The sequence below is a fragment of the Chelonoidis abingdonii genome, chromosome 1 (genome assembly GCF_003597395.2).
Source record: "Chelonoidis abingdonii isolate Lonesome George chromosome 1, CheloAbing_2.0, whole genome shotgun sequence".
NCBI classification, from domain to species: Eukaryota; Metazoa; Chordata; order Testudines; family Testudinidae; genus Chelonoidis; species Chelonoidis abingdonii.
Genome location: NC_133769.1, coordinates 336,990,348 through 337,004,941, shown reverse-complemented (window position 1 = coordinate 337,004,941; position 14,594 = coordinate 336,990,348). Strand labels below are relative to the sequence as shown.

The following is a 14,594-nucleotide window of genomic DNA, read 5'->3' as shown; positions in this document are numbered from 1 at the left end:
AGGGATGTGCATGCAGTTTGCTTGTGGGATGACAAAGGTCCAGCAAAAATCCATCAAGCTTTGAAAGAAGACATCCTTGATTTTATTAAACAAGCACAAGCAGTAAGTTCTCAACCTTCAATAATTTACACTGTCCTTTTAAAAAATTAAAAGTATAACCGTAAACCTCTTTGGATCCTAAACATGACTTGTTCCAGTAATTTCTAACACAATGGAAAATTACCTTTTAGGCACTGGTGGTCCTTGTTTTGAATGTCACAATTGTACTGAAAAAGTTTTATTAACCAATTCATTTTGTCCTGAGTGTTTACCTTGGCCAGAAAGATTAAGTACTTTTCAGTCTGTTCTTGAGAATAAAGAGGTAATGATTGTTGTATGCTGTGGAGGAGATTCGGTCATTATAGGATAAACAAAAATATTTATCAGGGAGTCTCCTGGGAAGTATTCCTTCACTCCCTTACCTCTTTGACTTATAAATAAAAGCACTTACTGCTGAAACTTTGACTTGAGGCAAAGTTAAGCATCAGAAGTGATCTCTTTTGTATGATTAGAGAAAGAGCTGGAAAAGGAACAATAAACCCCCTTTTCTAGTTCTGGTTTTTATTGCCTAGAAAATTCATTTCTGGGAATATGATCTGCAAGCTGTCTAACCTGCTGCAGAAGTAGCTAGAATATTCTAAATTTAGCCATCAGTGAAGAGACCTTGAATGCCTATCAAAAAAGATGAAGAGATCAGATCAAAGATGCACCTCTACCCCGATTTATAACGTGGTCCTCGAGTGACAAAAAATCTCACCGTGTTATAGGTGAGACCGCATTATATCAAACTTGCTTTGCCCCTCCTTGTTCCCTGACCGCCCCCTCCAGAACCCCATCCCTAATCACCCCCAGGACCCCACCCAACCTCCCCACTCTCTGTCCCCTGACTGCTCCAACCCCTATGCACCCCCACTATCCTCTGCCCCCTGACAGGCACTCACCAGCAGCGGCGGGAAGCGGAGCAGCCCGGCCCCAGCCCGCCCCACTCCGCCACCTCCCAGCTGTGGCACTCCACTTCCTGCCCCTGGTGAGTGCGGGGAGGTTGGGGAAAGGATGCCCCCCTCGCACTCACCTGCGGTGGGAAGCGGAGCGACGTGGCCCCAACCCGCTCTGCTTTCCTTGCCCCGGCCCCAGCTGTGTCTCTGGGGGGTGGCTGGGGAAGGGTCCTGCACTCGCCTATGCTAGGAAGTGGAGCGCCATGGCTGTAAGCTGGCGGAGTGGAGCTGGCTGGGGCTGGGCTGCTCCGCTTCCCGCCGCTGATGAATGTGGGGAGGTTGGGGAAAGGATGGCCCCCATACTCACCTGCAGCGGGAAGCGGAGTGCCGCGGCTGGAAGCTGACACAGTGGAGTGGGCTGGGGCCCAGCTGCTCCGCTTCCGCTGTTGCTGGTGAGTGCAGGGGGGATTCTTTCCCCCAAGCCCCCTTCCCCGAGTGACACAGCTGGGACCGGGGCAAGGGAAAAGGAATGGGCTGCTCCCGACCCCCTGCTAATCCCTCGGGCCACTCTAGGACTGCGGGGCCCCCAAAAGTGTCCTCCCACAGCGCCTGCACCTCCAGACCCTGGAGAGGGGGAACCCCTGACTGCCTCCGAGACCCTCTGCCCCTTATCGAACCCCTCAGCCCTGGCCTGGCCCGGCACCATTAACATGCTGCTCAGAGCAGTGTGCCAGAACTTTACTGCCTTGTATGCAAACCCATGTTATATGGGTCACGTTATATCGGGGTAGCGGTTTATTTAAATATTTTTCTGAAATTACCAGTATTTTTGGCTGTTAGCTGTCAGATTGATAAAGCCAGAATTTGTGTTCTATAAGAAAATGTCTGGAAATAAATATTAACTCTTAAATGCAAGGAAGTTCTTTAATTGTTTTAGCTGGCTTCAGTACTATACTAGCATATTCATGGTTTTGCTTAAGAAATGGTCAAATGTATAGTCTTCTGACAGAATACTAATGAGTTAACAGCTTGACAAGCTCCATAGGCCACTTGTATTTCAGTAGCTTTGGTCTATTGTTGACTTGACTCCTGGTTTTGAGTTTATTCTAAATTAAAATACATATGAAATAGTGTTGTTGTGTGCTCATAAAAGTTTTTGTAAAGAGTGAAAGATGTGCAAAGACAAAAATTTGTAAAAGAAAAATAAACCTAAAATGTGTTCCTACAAACTCAGAAAGGGTCTTTCACTCAAAGAAAGCCTTTTCTAGGCCCAGATACAGCAGACTATCCCTATCTGGCAAAGCGCTTACATGTGCTGATGTTCCTTTGACTTTATTGGTACTAAAGCATGTGCTTAAGTGCTTTGTCGAATTGAGACCTTAGGCATGATCTGTACTGGTTGCTGTTTTTGTAGGCTTATGTTTATGCAATGTCTAGCCTGTCATGCCTAAATTGGCTGTAACCTGTAGGAGCAGGTGCAGCATAAATGTTAAAAGTTCAGGTGGCTAAAGCCAGATCAGTAGATCACATTGAATTCGGCTTTCTGCTGCATATAAGGTAGAAGATAGCCCTTGTGAAACTTTCCTGTGTAGACAGGCTATGCTGATATAACCCCCATGTGGACATTTATTCTGGTGTAAGAATAAATAAAACCAAGAAAAGCCGAATCTCTTCACAGGCAACATAATCTAACCCAAAAAAGCCATTCTTGTACCAGAGTGGTTACGTGAGGGATTATATCATTTTAAATTCAAGTCTTCGGTTATACCGAAGATACTTGTACCATGCAGACAAAGCCATCTGTTGTTTATGTAAAAACTTATTTACAAATGAGCTGCTTTTTTCTTCCAGAGAGTACTGAGTCATCAAGATGATACAGCTTTATTAAAAGCATACATAGTAGAATGGCGCAAATTCTTTACACAATGTGATATCTTGCCAAAACCATTTTGTCAACTAGAAATTACTTTAATGGGTAAGCAGGGCAGCAACAAGAAATCCAGTGTGGAAGACAGTATTGTTCGAAAGGTAAGTGACACTTTCTGGTCAGAGCTTTGTAAGAGAACATAAAAGATTTAGTGTTGATGCATTCCACAGCTGAAGGATGAAATTGCACTAACCTCATAATATTGGAGTATCACTTTACTTAAATCACCTTGCAACTTTTACTCCTCTTCCCATAGTTTTCCTCTGCCACTTAACGAATATTGCCCTAACTCTGACAATTTCCTTCATCTGTTCATGGCAGCTCCCTGTGTTTTAAAATAGTTATAGATCTCTGTAAAATGATTTATTTAACAAAAATACTTCTGATCTTGCTCCCTTTGCAGCCTGAGATACAGGAGGTCAATGAGCTTACATTTATGGGACCATTAAGGAGTAGTAATGATGTGTTACTGATGAAGCTCTAGTTGGTACTTAGCAAGGATCCCGACAGCTGTAACTGAGGGCACTTAATGGGGCTATTCAAGGGCAATCTCTCCTGCTCCATGTAGGACACTTCCCTACTCTTTGGGAAGTAAGGGAATTTATACTTTTAAATAGCATGGAATTTATGTGACCATCAGATACAAAAACTGCACAGAATTACAAAAGGGAACTGATCTGGCAGCTGAGTGGAGGGGATCATTAGTGTAAAGTAACAGAGGCCGGGGGCATGCACTGATTATATCTGCTTTTTTGTTTCTCAGGATAATGCTGATCATCTTTTCTAAGCATCTATTAACTTGTTTCCCTGGAATTCCTATTGATTGTTTTCATGCAATTTAAAAAGTGTACCAAAGTAGATAGCTAAAAATATTGAAAAACAGTCTTTGCTGAAAAGAAACACCTCTTCCTCATCTCCATTATCGATAAATCTCTGAGCCAATATTATTGTTGCTTTGAAAATTGTAAGTTGGAAGACTGCTTTTTGAAATGCTTGAATTATGATCATGCATTTTAGACCTCTTAAAAAATTAACCATTTTGTCTTGAGTAGCAGCCCAAAAATTTCACTCTTCTGTGGCTTTTAAATTAAATTTTTGTTTGGACATGTGTCACTAAAATCTCAGATAAGTGGTATACCTACTGTGTATCTTACCATTACTATAAATCCTTTAGAGTTAGCTGTTAGGACAGAGTGATGAGCTCACATTGAGAATCCTTAGTTTTGCTGGCTTCCAGGTGTTAAAAAATGAGCATTTATTCATTTTGAGTGTGAGATTCCTCTCCCGTTCCAAGAGGTGACCATCACAGTATCATGTTAAAGCTCACAAGTTGTTCTTGAATAAATCTTTGTACATCAAAATACAAAGTTAAGTATTTCACCTACCTACTCTGAAGTGGAATTTTAAAAGAAAAGCAATTGTAATGTATACATTTACTGACATCTTCATTTTAAATTTTCTTTTAAATATGAAAGGAGAGCTAAACAAAAGAAACACAACTTAAGAAAAGTCTTTATAAGAAGTGAGCTGTAGCCCACGAAAGCTTTTATGCTGAAATAAATTTGGTAGTCTCTAAGGTGCCACAAGTACTCCTGTTCTTTTTGCGGATACAGACTAACACAGCTGCTACTCTGAAACCTTTATTTTAATGACACTCAAAAATTACTTGCACTCTTCTGAGCATTAATTCAATCCAACGTGTCTCTGTCTAGTACGTTTAAGAATAAAACACTGAAGTCAGAGTAGAGTTTGGTTTCATGGAGCAGCTCAGGCTAAAGGGTGTCTTTATGCTCCTTAACTTTTCCAAACACTTATCTTCATTTCATTAGAGACCCACTGTAGTAAATTTGTATGATGCACGGTATGGAAATTTTTATGTTTACCAAACTTGCCAAAAAAGTAGGCTCCTAGAAATCACTATTGGAATCGCTGAAAGATAAGACCTTTCACAATCATCCTTCAAAAACAAAGTTGATTCAATATCTTTTACAGCGATGACAGTAAAAAACAAAACTGGAATCTCAAGTAAGCAGTTGGTGCACTTACAAGCTTGAGGCCATAGCAATTAATATAAAGCACGGAGATACTATACATTAAGAAAGCCAGAGCTTAAAATATAGAATTGTAGGTGTTCTGTGTGGCAGAAAGAAGAATACCAGGATTTATAAGGAAAGGTTATTAGAGACAGTTAACTTTAAAATGACCAGTATGCCATTTACATATATGCTTCTTAGTTGTAGAATTATTGAACGGCTGGCAGTGCTTGACTCTGTGCAAATATGCCTTCCACCAGGGAGCTTTCAGTGTTGTTCAGATGCAACACATTGGTCTGACCTTGAGGTTTGCACCAAAATCTTAAGAGGCCTTGCTGCTTACCAGAACCAGATGAAGACAGTCATCCAGTAAAAGTAGTGAGACCCTTATCTAACAACTCTAGTAACTCTTTTTAAATGGGGACTACAGCATTGACTGAACTGTTCATTGCAATATCTATGTAACTCGTTGATTATTTTCACATTGTACTCACAGAAACAAGTGATCACATGACATTGGATGCTAATATCTTAATCTGTCATGAAAATCTCAGGCAATCCAACAATTATTTACTTTTTTGTATGCCCTTTGCTCATTTACTAATTGCTATTTTATCAGAATTTTTCTATGTAAGCCTTTGGATCTGCCAACTGCTGGACCACTATTCGACATTTAGCTCCAAGGTTAACTCCTTTGTATTCGGAGACCTGTTACGTCCTTTAGCATGTCAGTGCACACTTACAGAACTTTGAATGCGCGTCAGCAGGGTTCACAAAGACAATTAGTGCATGGCATGCTTGTGTTCTCCAGATTTACACCCCAGTTTGCTGTGCAGTAAGTGCTCATGTAGACATGCCCTTAATTTGAAGTTCTGCCCATCCTTTTCTAACTGACTTTTTTTTTCTTCCTTGTTATTTAGCTCATGCTAGATACTTGGAATGAGTCCATATTTTCAAATATAAAGAATCGACTTCAGGACAGTGCAATGAAGCTGGTCCATGCCGAAAGACTAGGAGAAGCTTTTGACTCTCAACTTGTTATTGGAGTTAGAGAATCATATGGTATGTCTCATACAGTGTGATCTCAGCGTCATCTTCCTTTCTAGTTCACAAATGTTCATAACATGCCTTCAACTAGATGTTGACAAAAGGGGTGTGGTTGAAATGATCATTATAATGTTTTTGTATTGATTATCAGTGGGGTAAATGCACTTGCCAATGGCAAGTAATAAACTTTTCACTGACAGGTGAGGAGCCTGCTTACCAATTTCTGCAAAATTGAAACGTGCATTTTAAATAATAGTTTTTGCCCTTAATGTTGCAAAGAGGCTCCTCTGAATATGACACCTGGCAGTGCAGTCCCAGTCCTAGAGTTTGGGCTCCAGCCTGAGCCTGGAAGTTAACTTGAGCCAGAATTGGCTGGCATGGGTCATCTTCAGGTTTTTCTTTGCTGAGTAGACATACCTCGGTATCTTCAAAAAGAAAAATTTTTCAAGAGAAATAATTGGTTTTTAGTCAAATGCAAACACTGAAAACTAGAATAAGATCTAACTTTTTCTCTTTACAGTTAACCTTTGTTCTAATCCTGAAGATAAACTTCAGATTTATCGGGATAACTTTGAGAAGGCATATTTGGATTCAACAGAGAGATTTTATAGAACACAAGCCCCTTCCTATTTACAACAAAATGGAGTACAGAATTATATGAAATATGTAAGTATAAAGTAGGGCTGTCAAACCAATTAAAAAAAATTAATCACATGATTAAACAATAATAGAATAGCATTTACTTAAATATTTTTGGGTGTTTTCTACATTTTCAAATATATTGATTTCAATTACATCAGAGTACAAAGTGTACAGTGCTCGCTTTATTTTTATTACAAATATTCGCACTGTAAAAAAAAGAAGAAATAGTTATTTTTCAGTTACCTAATAAAAGTACTGTAGTGCAATCTCTTTATCATGAAAGTTGAACTTACAAATGTAGAATTATGTACAAAAAGATAACTGCATTCAAAAATAAAATCATATAAAACTTCAGCTCTCACAAGTCCACTCAGTTCTATTTCTTGTTCAGCCAGTCGCACAGACAAACAAGTTTTGTTTAAATTTGCAGGAGATGCTGCTGCCAGCTTCTTGTTCACAGTGTCACCTGAAAGTGAGAACAGGCATTCGCTTGGCACTGTTGTTGCCAGCGTCGCAAGATATTTACATGCCAGATGTGCTAAAGATTCATATACTCGTTCCTGCTCCAACCACCATTCCAGAGGACATGCTTCCATGCTGATGATGGGTTCTGCTTGATAACAATCCAAAGCAGTGCGGACCGACGCATGTTCATTTTCATCATCTGAGTCAGATGCCAACAGCAGAAGATTGATTTTCTTTTTTGGTGGTTCGGGTTCTGTAGTTTCCGTATCTGAGTGTTGCTCTTTTAATACTTTTGAAAGCGTGTTCCACACCTCATCCCTCTCAGATTTTGGATGGCACTTCAGATTCTTAAACCTTGAGTTGAGTGCCGTAGCTATTTTTAGAAATCTCACATTGGTACCTTCTTTGCATTTTGTCAAATCTGCTGTTCATTTTAATAACATTTAACATTTGCTGGGTCATCATCCGAGACTGCTATAGCATGAAATATGTGGCAGAATGCAGGTAAAACAGAACAGGAAACATACAGTTCTTCCCCAACGAGTTCAGTCACAAATTTAATTAACTAATTATTCTTTTTAACGAGCATCAGCAACATGGAAGCATGTCCTCTGGAATGGTGGCTGAAGCATGAAGGGGCATACGAATGTTTAGCATATCTGGCACGTAAATACCTTGCAATGCTGGCTACAAAAGTTGGCAAGCGAATGCCTGTTCTCACTTTCATGTGACATTGTAAGAAGCAGGCAGCAGTATCTCCCAGAAATGTAAACAAACTTGTTTGTCTTAGCAATTGGCTGAACAAGAAGTAGGACTGAGTGGACTTGTAGGCTCTAAAGTTTTGTGTTGTTTTGTTGAATTCTGTAACAAAAGAAAACTATGTTTGTAAATTGCACTTTCACAATAGATTGCACTACAGTACTTGTAGGAGGTGAACTGAAAAATATCTTTTGTTTATCGTTTTTACTGTGCGAATATTTGTAATAAAAAATAATGTAAAGTGAGCACTGTACACTTCATATTCTGTATTGTAATAGAAATCAATATATTTGAAAATATAGAAAAAAATCCAAAAATATTTAATAAATTTCAATTGGTATTCTATTAACAATGATTAATCACGGTTAATTTTTTTGAGTTAATCATGTGAGTTAACTGATTATTCGACAGCCCTAGTATAAAGATAGTTTTATAATAACTATTCTGTTGTTGTTAGTACTTAAAATGATTGCTGTTCTGCTTCTGCACAGGCAGATGCTAAATTAAAGGAAGAAGAGAAAAGAGCGGTAAGGTATCTAGAGACAAGGCGCGAATGTAACTCTGTAGAAGCGGTAAGTTTAAAAACTTAGTTGTATATGTAGTAAAATCATGTGCAGTATTTCAGTAGTAGTAAAGGGTTCTGATGTCAGTTTTTATCATTTGTCTTGCATTTTTATTTTAATACATAATTGCAGTCAGAAGGTCTGACCTACTAGAAGCCTTATTTTTATTTTTATCCAGCTACTGTGGGGAGCCCCGGGCCCTTTAAATCAGCACCAGAGCTCTGGCAGTGGGGCACAGGTGGTGATTTAAAGGGCCCAGGGCTCCACACAAATTTGGATATAACGCGGTAAAGCAGTGGGGCTCAGGTGGCTCTTTAAAGTGCCCCGGGCTCCCTGCAGCTTTACCAGATTATATCTGAATTCGTGTTATATCAGGTTGTGTTCTGTTAGGGTAGAGATGTACCTTATTTGGAATATATTGCAAAATTAATACAGGTCAAAAGCAAAAAGAACAATCACCTTCTTGTTGTTCACAGTCTGGTTCATTTGCGGTTTGACTTTGCAAACAGTGCTATTGCTGTTATATATTTCCTAAGCTTGGGATATTACAAATTGTTCTGTTTTGGGGATTTTTTCCACTCTGACTCCTTCTGCCCTTTGTGCACAGAAACAAGCAGGATCTTAGTTCAAGGGCTCTAAGCGAGTTAGACCAAACTCAGGGCCTGCTAAATTTTCCCTCACAGTAGGCAGTCCTAGGAGGTAAAAGGTTATTCAGTGCCAGGTAACAATATCTGGAAAAGTTCACTGTTTATCACATGAAAATCCCCAAACACTTCACAACTGGTAGATGACTAAATTTGCTCCCTCCATAACTGAAATGTAACCATCTCTGGTGTGGAGTGCATCAGTGGTTTACTAATGCTCACCAAAGTGAAAAATACTTCATCAGCGTGAAACTCCAGGGAGAGATTTGAGTGCAGCAAGAAGCAATTTCTAGTTGCCTGTGCTGAAATTTGTTCAGGACACAAGACTATTTTAAACAAACGCCCTAAGATTTGTAGTGGTCAGGACTGGTTTGCCGCATTCTGTATTACATCATAAGCGGGGCATCCCTAGCTAAGGTGAATGGTAAGCAGTATATAAAATTGTCTCATCTGCCAATCTCTTGAGTGTAGAAGTAATTTCTGTGCTAGAATTGTCATTAGGCTCTTGTTCAAAGCAAACTAAGTCAGGTCAGGTAGGGTACGCAGGAATAAACCATTCTTGGCCGTTGGAAGTGCATTTGGAAACTAAGGGTAGTTACTGTTCCAGAAATGATACTCCCGTGTGAGGAAGAGGCCACAGAAATATAAAACTGTTCACTCTTTTATGAGAGAAACTACTGCATTTCTCATGCTACATGCTTTAAAGGAAAAACACCTATGAACTGAAGTATTCGTGGTGTCATAATTTATGTATTAAATACAGCCTATGAGCATGAAACATTTTACTGAGCTGTAGTGCATGAGGAGAGGCTAATATTTATATTGAACATGAACTTGAGAGAGAGAGAACAAACTGGCACTCAAAGGATTGTAGTAAGCTAACTATATTTCTTAATACATTTCAGCTTATGGAGTGCTGTGTGAATGCTCTGGTGACATCATTTAAAGAAACTATTTTAGCTGAATGCCAAGGCATGATCAAACGAAATGAAACAGAAAGTAAGTGAAGCTTAAAAAATATTGCAGCATGATCTCACAGCCAGCTAGGTTTAAAGAAAAAAAATTCTTGATAAATGTATCTGATTACCATTTTGTAACCGAGGCAGCTACATGTTTCTTTTTATTGCATATGAGGCCCTTTCATTCCACAAAAAGCAGATGCTTCCATGTGCCACTGCAGGGTGATATGTTTTTAAATGTGTTTATACTCTGTACCTTCAATACGTCAGTTTGACTGGCTAACTCTTCTTTTTGTGAAAGGCTAATTGTGAGTAAGGATTTTTTTACACCCATTTATTGTTCTTTCTTTTGCAAGAACCTGCTTTCTCCAATTTTAATCAACTTTGGGGCTCTTCTTCAGAACATTGCATCTTCTTGAACTTGAGTAATTTTTAAAAATAAAATACCTCTCTCTGGGAGTCTCCCTCCTTCACCAAGATACTGCTCTTGAAGGCAGAGAAAGAGTTGGGTGTTTTTAATTACTATTTCTGGTCCAGGACCAACATTTGGAAGAATGTACTGGTCAGCGAATAAAGTACCTCTGCATGTCTTTCACCTGTTTTCACAGCCAATATCTCAAGACCTGAGAGAGCTGAAGATTAATGCTGTATGCAATTTAAAAGACGGTTTGAAGTGTTTGCTTATAGAGATTTTGAGAGAATGGTGTGATTCAAATAGGAAAGATTTGTGAAGGTGCTGATCTGCTGGCCATTCAAGATATTAGCTACTTAAATATCAGAAATGAAGTAGAGGAATTGACAAAGAAAACCGGAAATCAGTGAGATTATTTTTAAAAGCACAGGATCCTGCAACCAAATTGTTGAATTTTTGTAACTGTATGAAGTTTTCATTTCTATACACATGAGAACTGGGATTCTCAGCTTTCAGATAGTCTTAAGATCAAATATGTTCTGAAATGCCAGGTGTAGAAGTGAATGTTTGTACTACATCAGACGGATCCCTCCGTCTAGCAGTACTTTCTTGGCATTAGTCCAGGACTGAATATAGCAAAGTACCAAATATTTTAACCAGAGAGGGTGAGTGGGTGTGTGTGTGTTTGGGCGAGGAGGGGGGAAATGTGGGGTCATGCCTCTTCTTTCTCTCCCCCCCCCCCCATCCGTTTGCTGATTGGCTTGTACTGAGCGTACTCACAGGATTGAACATGCTCAGTAACACTGCTGAAACTGGCTGCCCTCACTCCCCCTTCCCTGCAAATTGGCAGGCATGGGTCATGTCTGCTTGTTACAGTACAACTTTCAGTCCCCGAAAGAATACAGTAAGTTTTATTTGAACCCAAAGCTATAGAAGTACTTCAGATAAGATACTTTCCTTAGAAAGTTTGCTAGTTACTCACATGCATCTCTGTTCCTTTTTCCATGCTAGAGAGAAGTTGGGTGAGGTCCAGTAAAAGATGTTACCTTGCCCACTTTGGGGGCCTCGTATTCTGGGACCAACATGGTTACAACAACATCTTTCTATTATGTTCTTTATGCTTTCTCTTGAATTGATCTGTAGGGCCACTACCATTTCTTTCAGATCTCTCTTCTAAACTCACCTCTACCCTATTGACTATAAGAAATCAGCCATTTGATGGCTGGGTTAAGGAGGTAGATGGAAATAGCTGAATCTTAAATTAAAAGATGCAACCATGCCTATAACGTATTCTCCCCCTTTCCATATTTCATTTGTCATTTTGTATTGTAAGCTGGGGTAGCCAACAGGCAGACTGAGGACCAAATCTGGACCTCCAGAAACTTTTGAGTGGACTTTAAAGGTCAGACAGGCTGGAGCCATGCAGAGCAGTGCCTGCTCCTCAGCATAGCGTCTTCTAGCAAGGGTGGGCAGCTGAGCTAGGCTATGGGGTGCAGTGTGTCCCAGGCAGGTGCTTGTGCAGCCACACTCCCTCCTCCACCCGCCGACAGCAGCCCAGGGATGGGGCAAGTGGGCCATGTGAGTGAACGAGCTGGTGCTGGCATTCAGGCTCAGTGAGTGGGGCAAGCAGGGAGCTGGGCTGCCCGGCCCACCAGGTAAGCAGAGCTGCCAACTGTCTCTCGGACAGGCCGCCTGCTGCACTGCGGGACCTCAGAGCCAGGCCCTGACTCCCCGCTTTGGGATTGGAGGAAGCCTGCAGGGAGATGCTAACTGACAGGCTGGCGTTGTGTCCCTCACTCAGGAGTGAGGCTGCAGGTACCTCCTCCCAGTACACACACACACACGGGCAGTATCCTCTTTGTGGGAATTTGACATGTGGTAACCCTGAGCTGGATAGGCGACAATTAAGGGGTATGGGATGCGGAGCTGGGTGGGAGGCAATCGGGGAGTTTTATACCTATAGTCATTTTATTTGTCAAGCCAAAGTTGTTAATCTTTGTAAACTCAAAACAAATTAAAAATTTGAAACAGTTGCCTGAAAGTGTTTTAATGCTAATATTTGCATCTCTTTGACATTTATTTATGTACTTTCTCAAAGTCTCAGATGTAACTTATTACATCTTAGAGGTTATTTTTAGGGAAAAAACTAGAGAGGTTGGAGATGCCTTTGTTACTCTCCTTGTGGATGCAGTGGAGAGGAAGAACTAGAGAGGATATTGATTCAGAAAAAAGAGACCAGAGAATCCTTGGCTACAGATGTTTTTTGGGACTAGCAGCAGGACCAAAACAGCACAATCCTTCTTGTATATGAATTCCCAATGTTGCATCCCTGGTCAGTTTCACACCTACATGAATGTAGGCTTCTAATTCTGAGATCCATTGTTACTAGGAAAGTTCAGGCAACTGGAGAGGATGAGTGTGATTGAAGGTGGGAGAAGAGGTTCTAGTTGTACCCCCAAACTACTTCATAAACAAGATGACAGAAAAATGGGATGTGGGACAAGAACTGCTTATGATTATGAGATGCATTTACTTTGAACTTCGTTGTATGTGTATATGTACAAGTAATCTAGCAAAAAGGAAAATAAATCAAACACTGAGGCCTGGTCCACACTACACCATTAAATCGATTTTAACAGCGTTAAATTGATTTAATGCTGTACCCGTCCACACTACGGTGCTCTTTAAATCGATTTAAAGGGCTCTTTAAATCGATTTCTGTACTCCTACAAAACGAGAGAAGTAACGTAACACTAAATCGATAGTATTACTTCGAAATGCTGTTAGTGTGGACGGAAATCGACATATTGGCCTCCGGGAGGTATCCCACAGTGCACCACTGACCGCTCTGGACAGCAATCTGAACTCGGACGCAGTGGGCAGGTAACAGGGAAAGCCCCGCGAACTTTTGAATTATATTTCCTGTTTGCCAGCATGGAGCTCTGATCAGCACGGTGCGATGCAGTCCCAAATCCAAAAAGAGCTCCAGCATGGACCGTACAGGAGTATGGATCTGATTGCTGTATGGGGAGACAAATCTGTTCTATCAGAGCTCCGTTACAGAAGACGAAATGCCAAATCGTTTGAAAAAAAAAATCTCCAGGCTACACAGTGCTGCGTGACAAGCGTAACGGGAAGCCAGAGACTCAAATGGGCCGCTCATGGAGGGACGGAGGGAGGAGGTAGTGAGGACTCCAGCTATCCACAGTCCACAGCAGTCTCTGAAAAGTATTTGCATTCTTGCTGAGCTCCCCAATGACTGTAGGGTCAAACACATTGTCTGGCGTGTTCAGGGAATAGCTCGTCAATTTATTCCCCCACCCCACCCCCGCACATGAAAGAAAAGGGAAATAAATAGTTTCTTGACTCTTTCAATGTCACCCTATGTCTACTGAAGCTGCTGGTAGAACGCGATGCTGCAGCAGTGAAGAGCAGTATCCGGCTCTTCTCCCCTCCCCGGTGGCAGACAGTGCAATATGACTGATATCCATCGTCACCATCAGCCCGGAGTGCTCCTGGCTGGCCTCAGGTGAGGCTGGCCGGGGTACCTGAGTAAAAATAGGAATGACTCCCAGTAGATGGTACAGACGGCTGGTAACCGTCTTCATCATAGCAACTGGGGCTGAGCTTCATCAGCCCCCTCCCTTTCCTGTGTAAAGAAAAGATTCTGTACTGCCTGGACTATCATAGCAGCAGCATGCTGGGCTCCTCTCCCCTGCACCGATTAATGTTCTGCCTGGACTGTCATAGCACCGGGAGCTGCCTCCCTCATTTATGTCACTAAAAACTCAGTGTTTCTTATTCCTGCATTCTTTTATAACTTCATGACACAAATGGGCGGGACACTGCCACGGTAGCCCAGGAAGGTTGGGGGAGAGGGAAGCAACGGGTGGGGTGTTGCAGGGGCACCCCCTGTGAATACTGACGCAGAGCAGCTGTGCTCTCTGATACACTGGTCCTCTAGTACACTTGCCCAATATTCTAGGCAGGACTGACTCTATTTTAGAAACCATAAAGGAAGAGATTGACTTGGGGAGTCATTCCCAGTTTTGCTTTTGCGCCCCCGGCCGATCTCAAGCCAGGGGCACTCATGATAGCAGTAGACGGTACAGAGGGGAGAGATAACTGTCATCTCATTGCCAGTTTACTCTGGCAGTAGACAGTACAGA

General features: G+C 41.3%; 1 protein-coding gene across 1 annotated transcript in view; it reads left to right on the top strand.

Annotated features, from left to right (window-relative positions):
* CUL5 (cullin 5) overlaps positions 1–14,594 on the top strand; it is an 88,223-nt gene that overhangs the window by 43,044 nt on the left and 30,585 nt on the right. The window contains exons 3-8 of the mRNA XM_032790692.2: positions 3–102; positions 2,826–3,002; positions 5,855–5,996; positions 6,502–6,647; positions 8,339–8,419; positions 9,960–10,053. Coding sequence (XP_032646583.1) covers positions 3–102; positions 2,826–3,002; positions 5,855–5,996; positions 6,502–6,647; positions 8,339–8,419; positions 9,960–10,053 — 740 coding nt within the window. The remainder of the gene's footprint in view (positions 1–2; positions 103–2,825; positions 3,003–5,854; positions 5,997–6,501; positions 6,648–8,338; positions 8,420–9,959; positions 10,054–14,594) is intronic.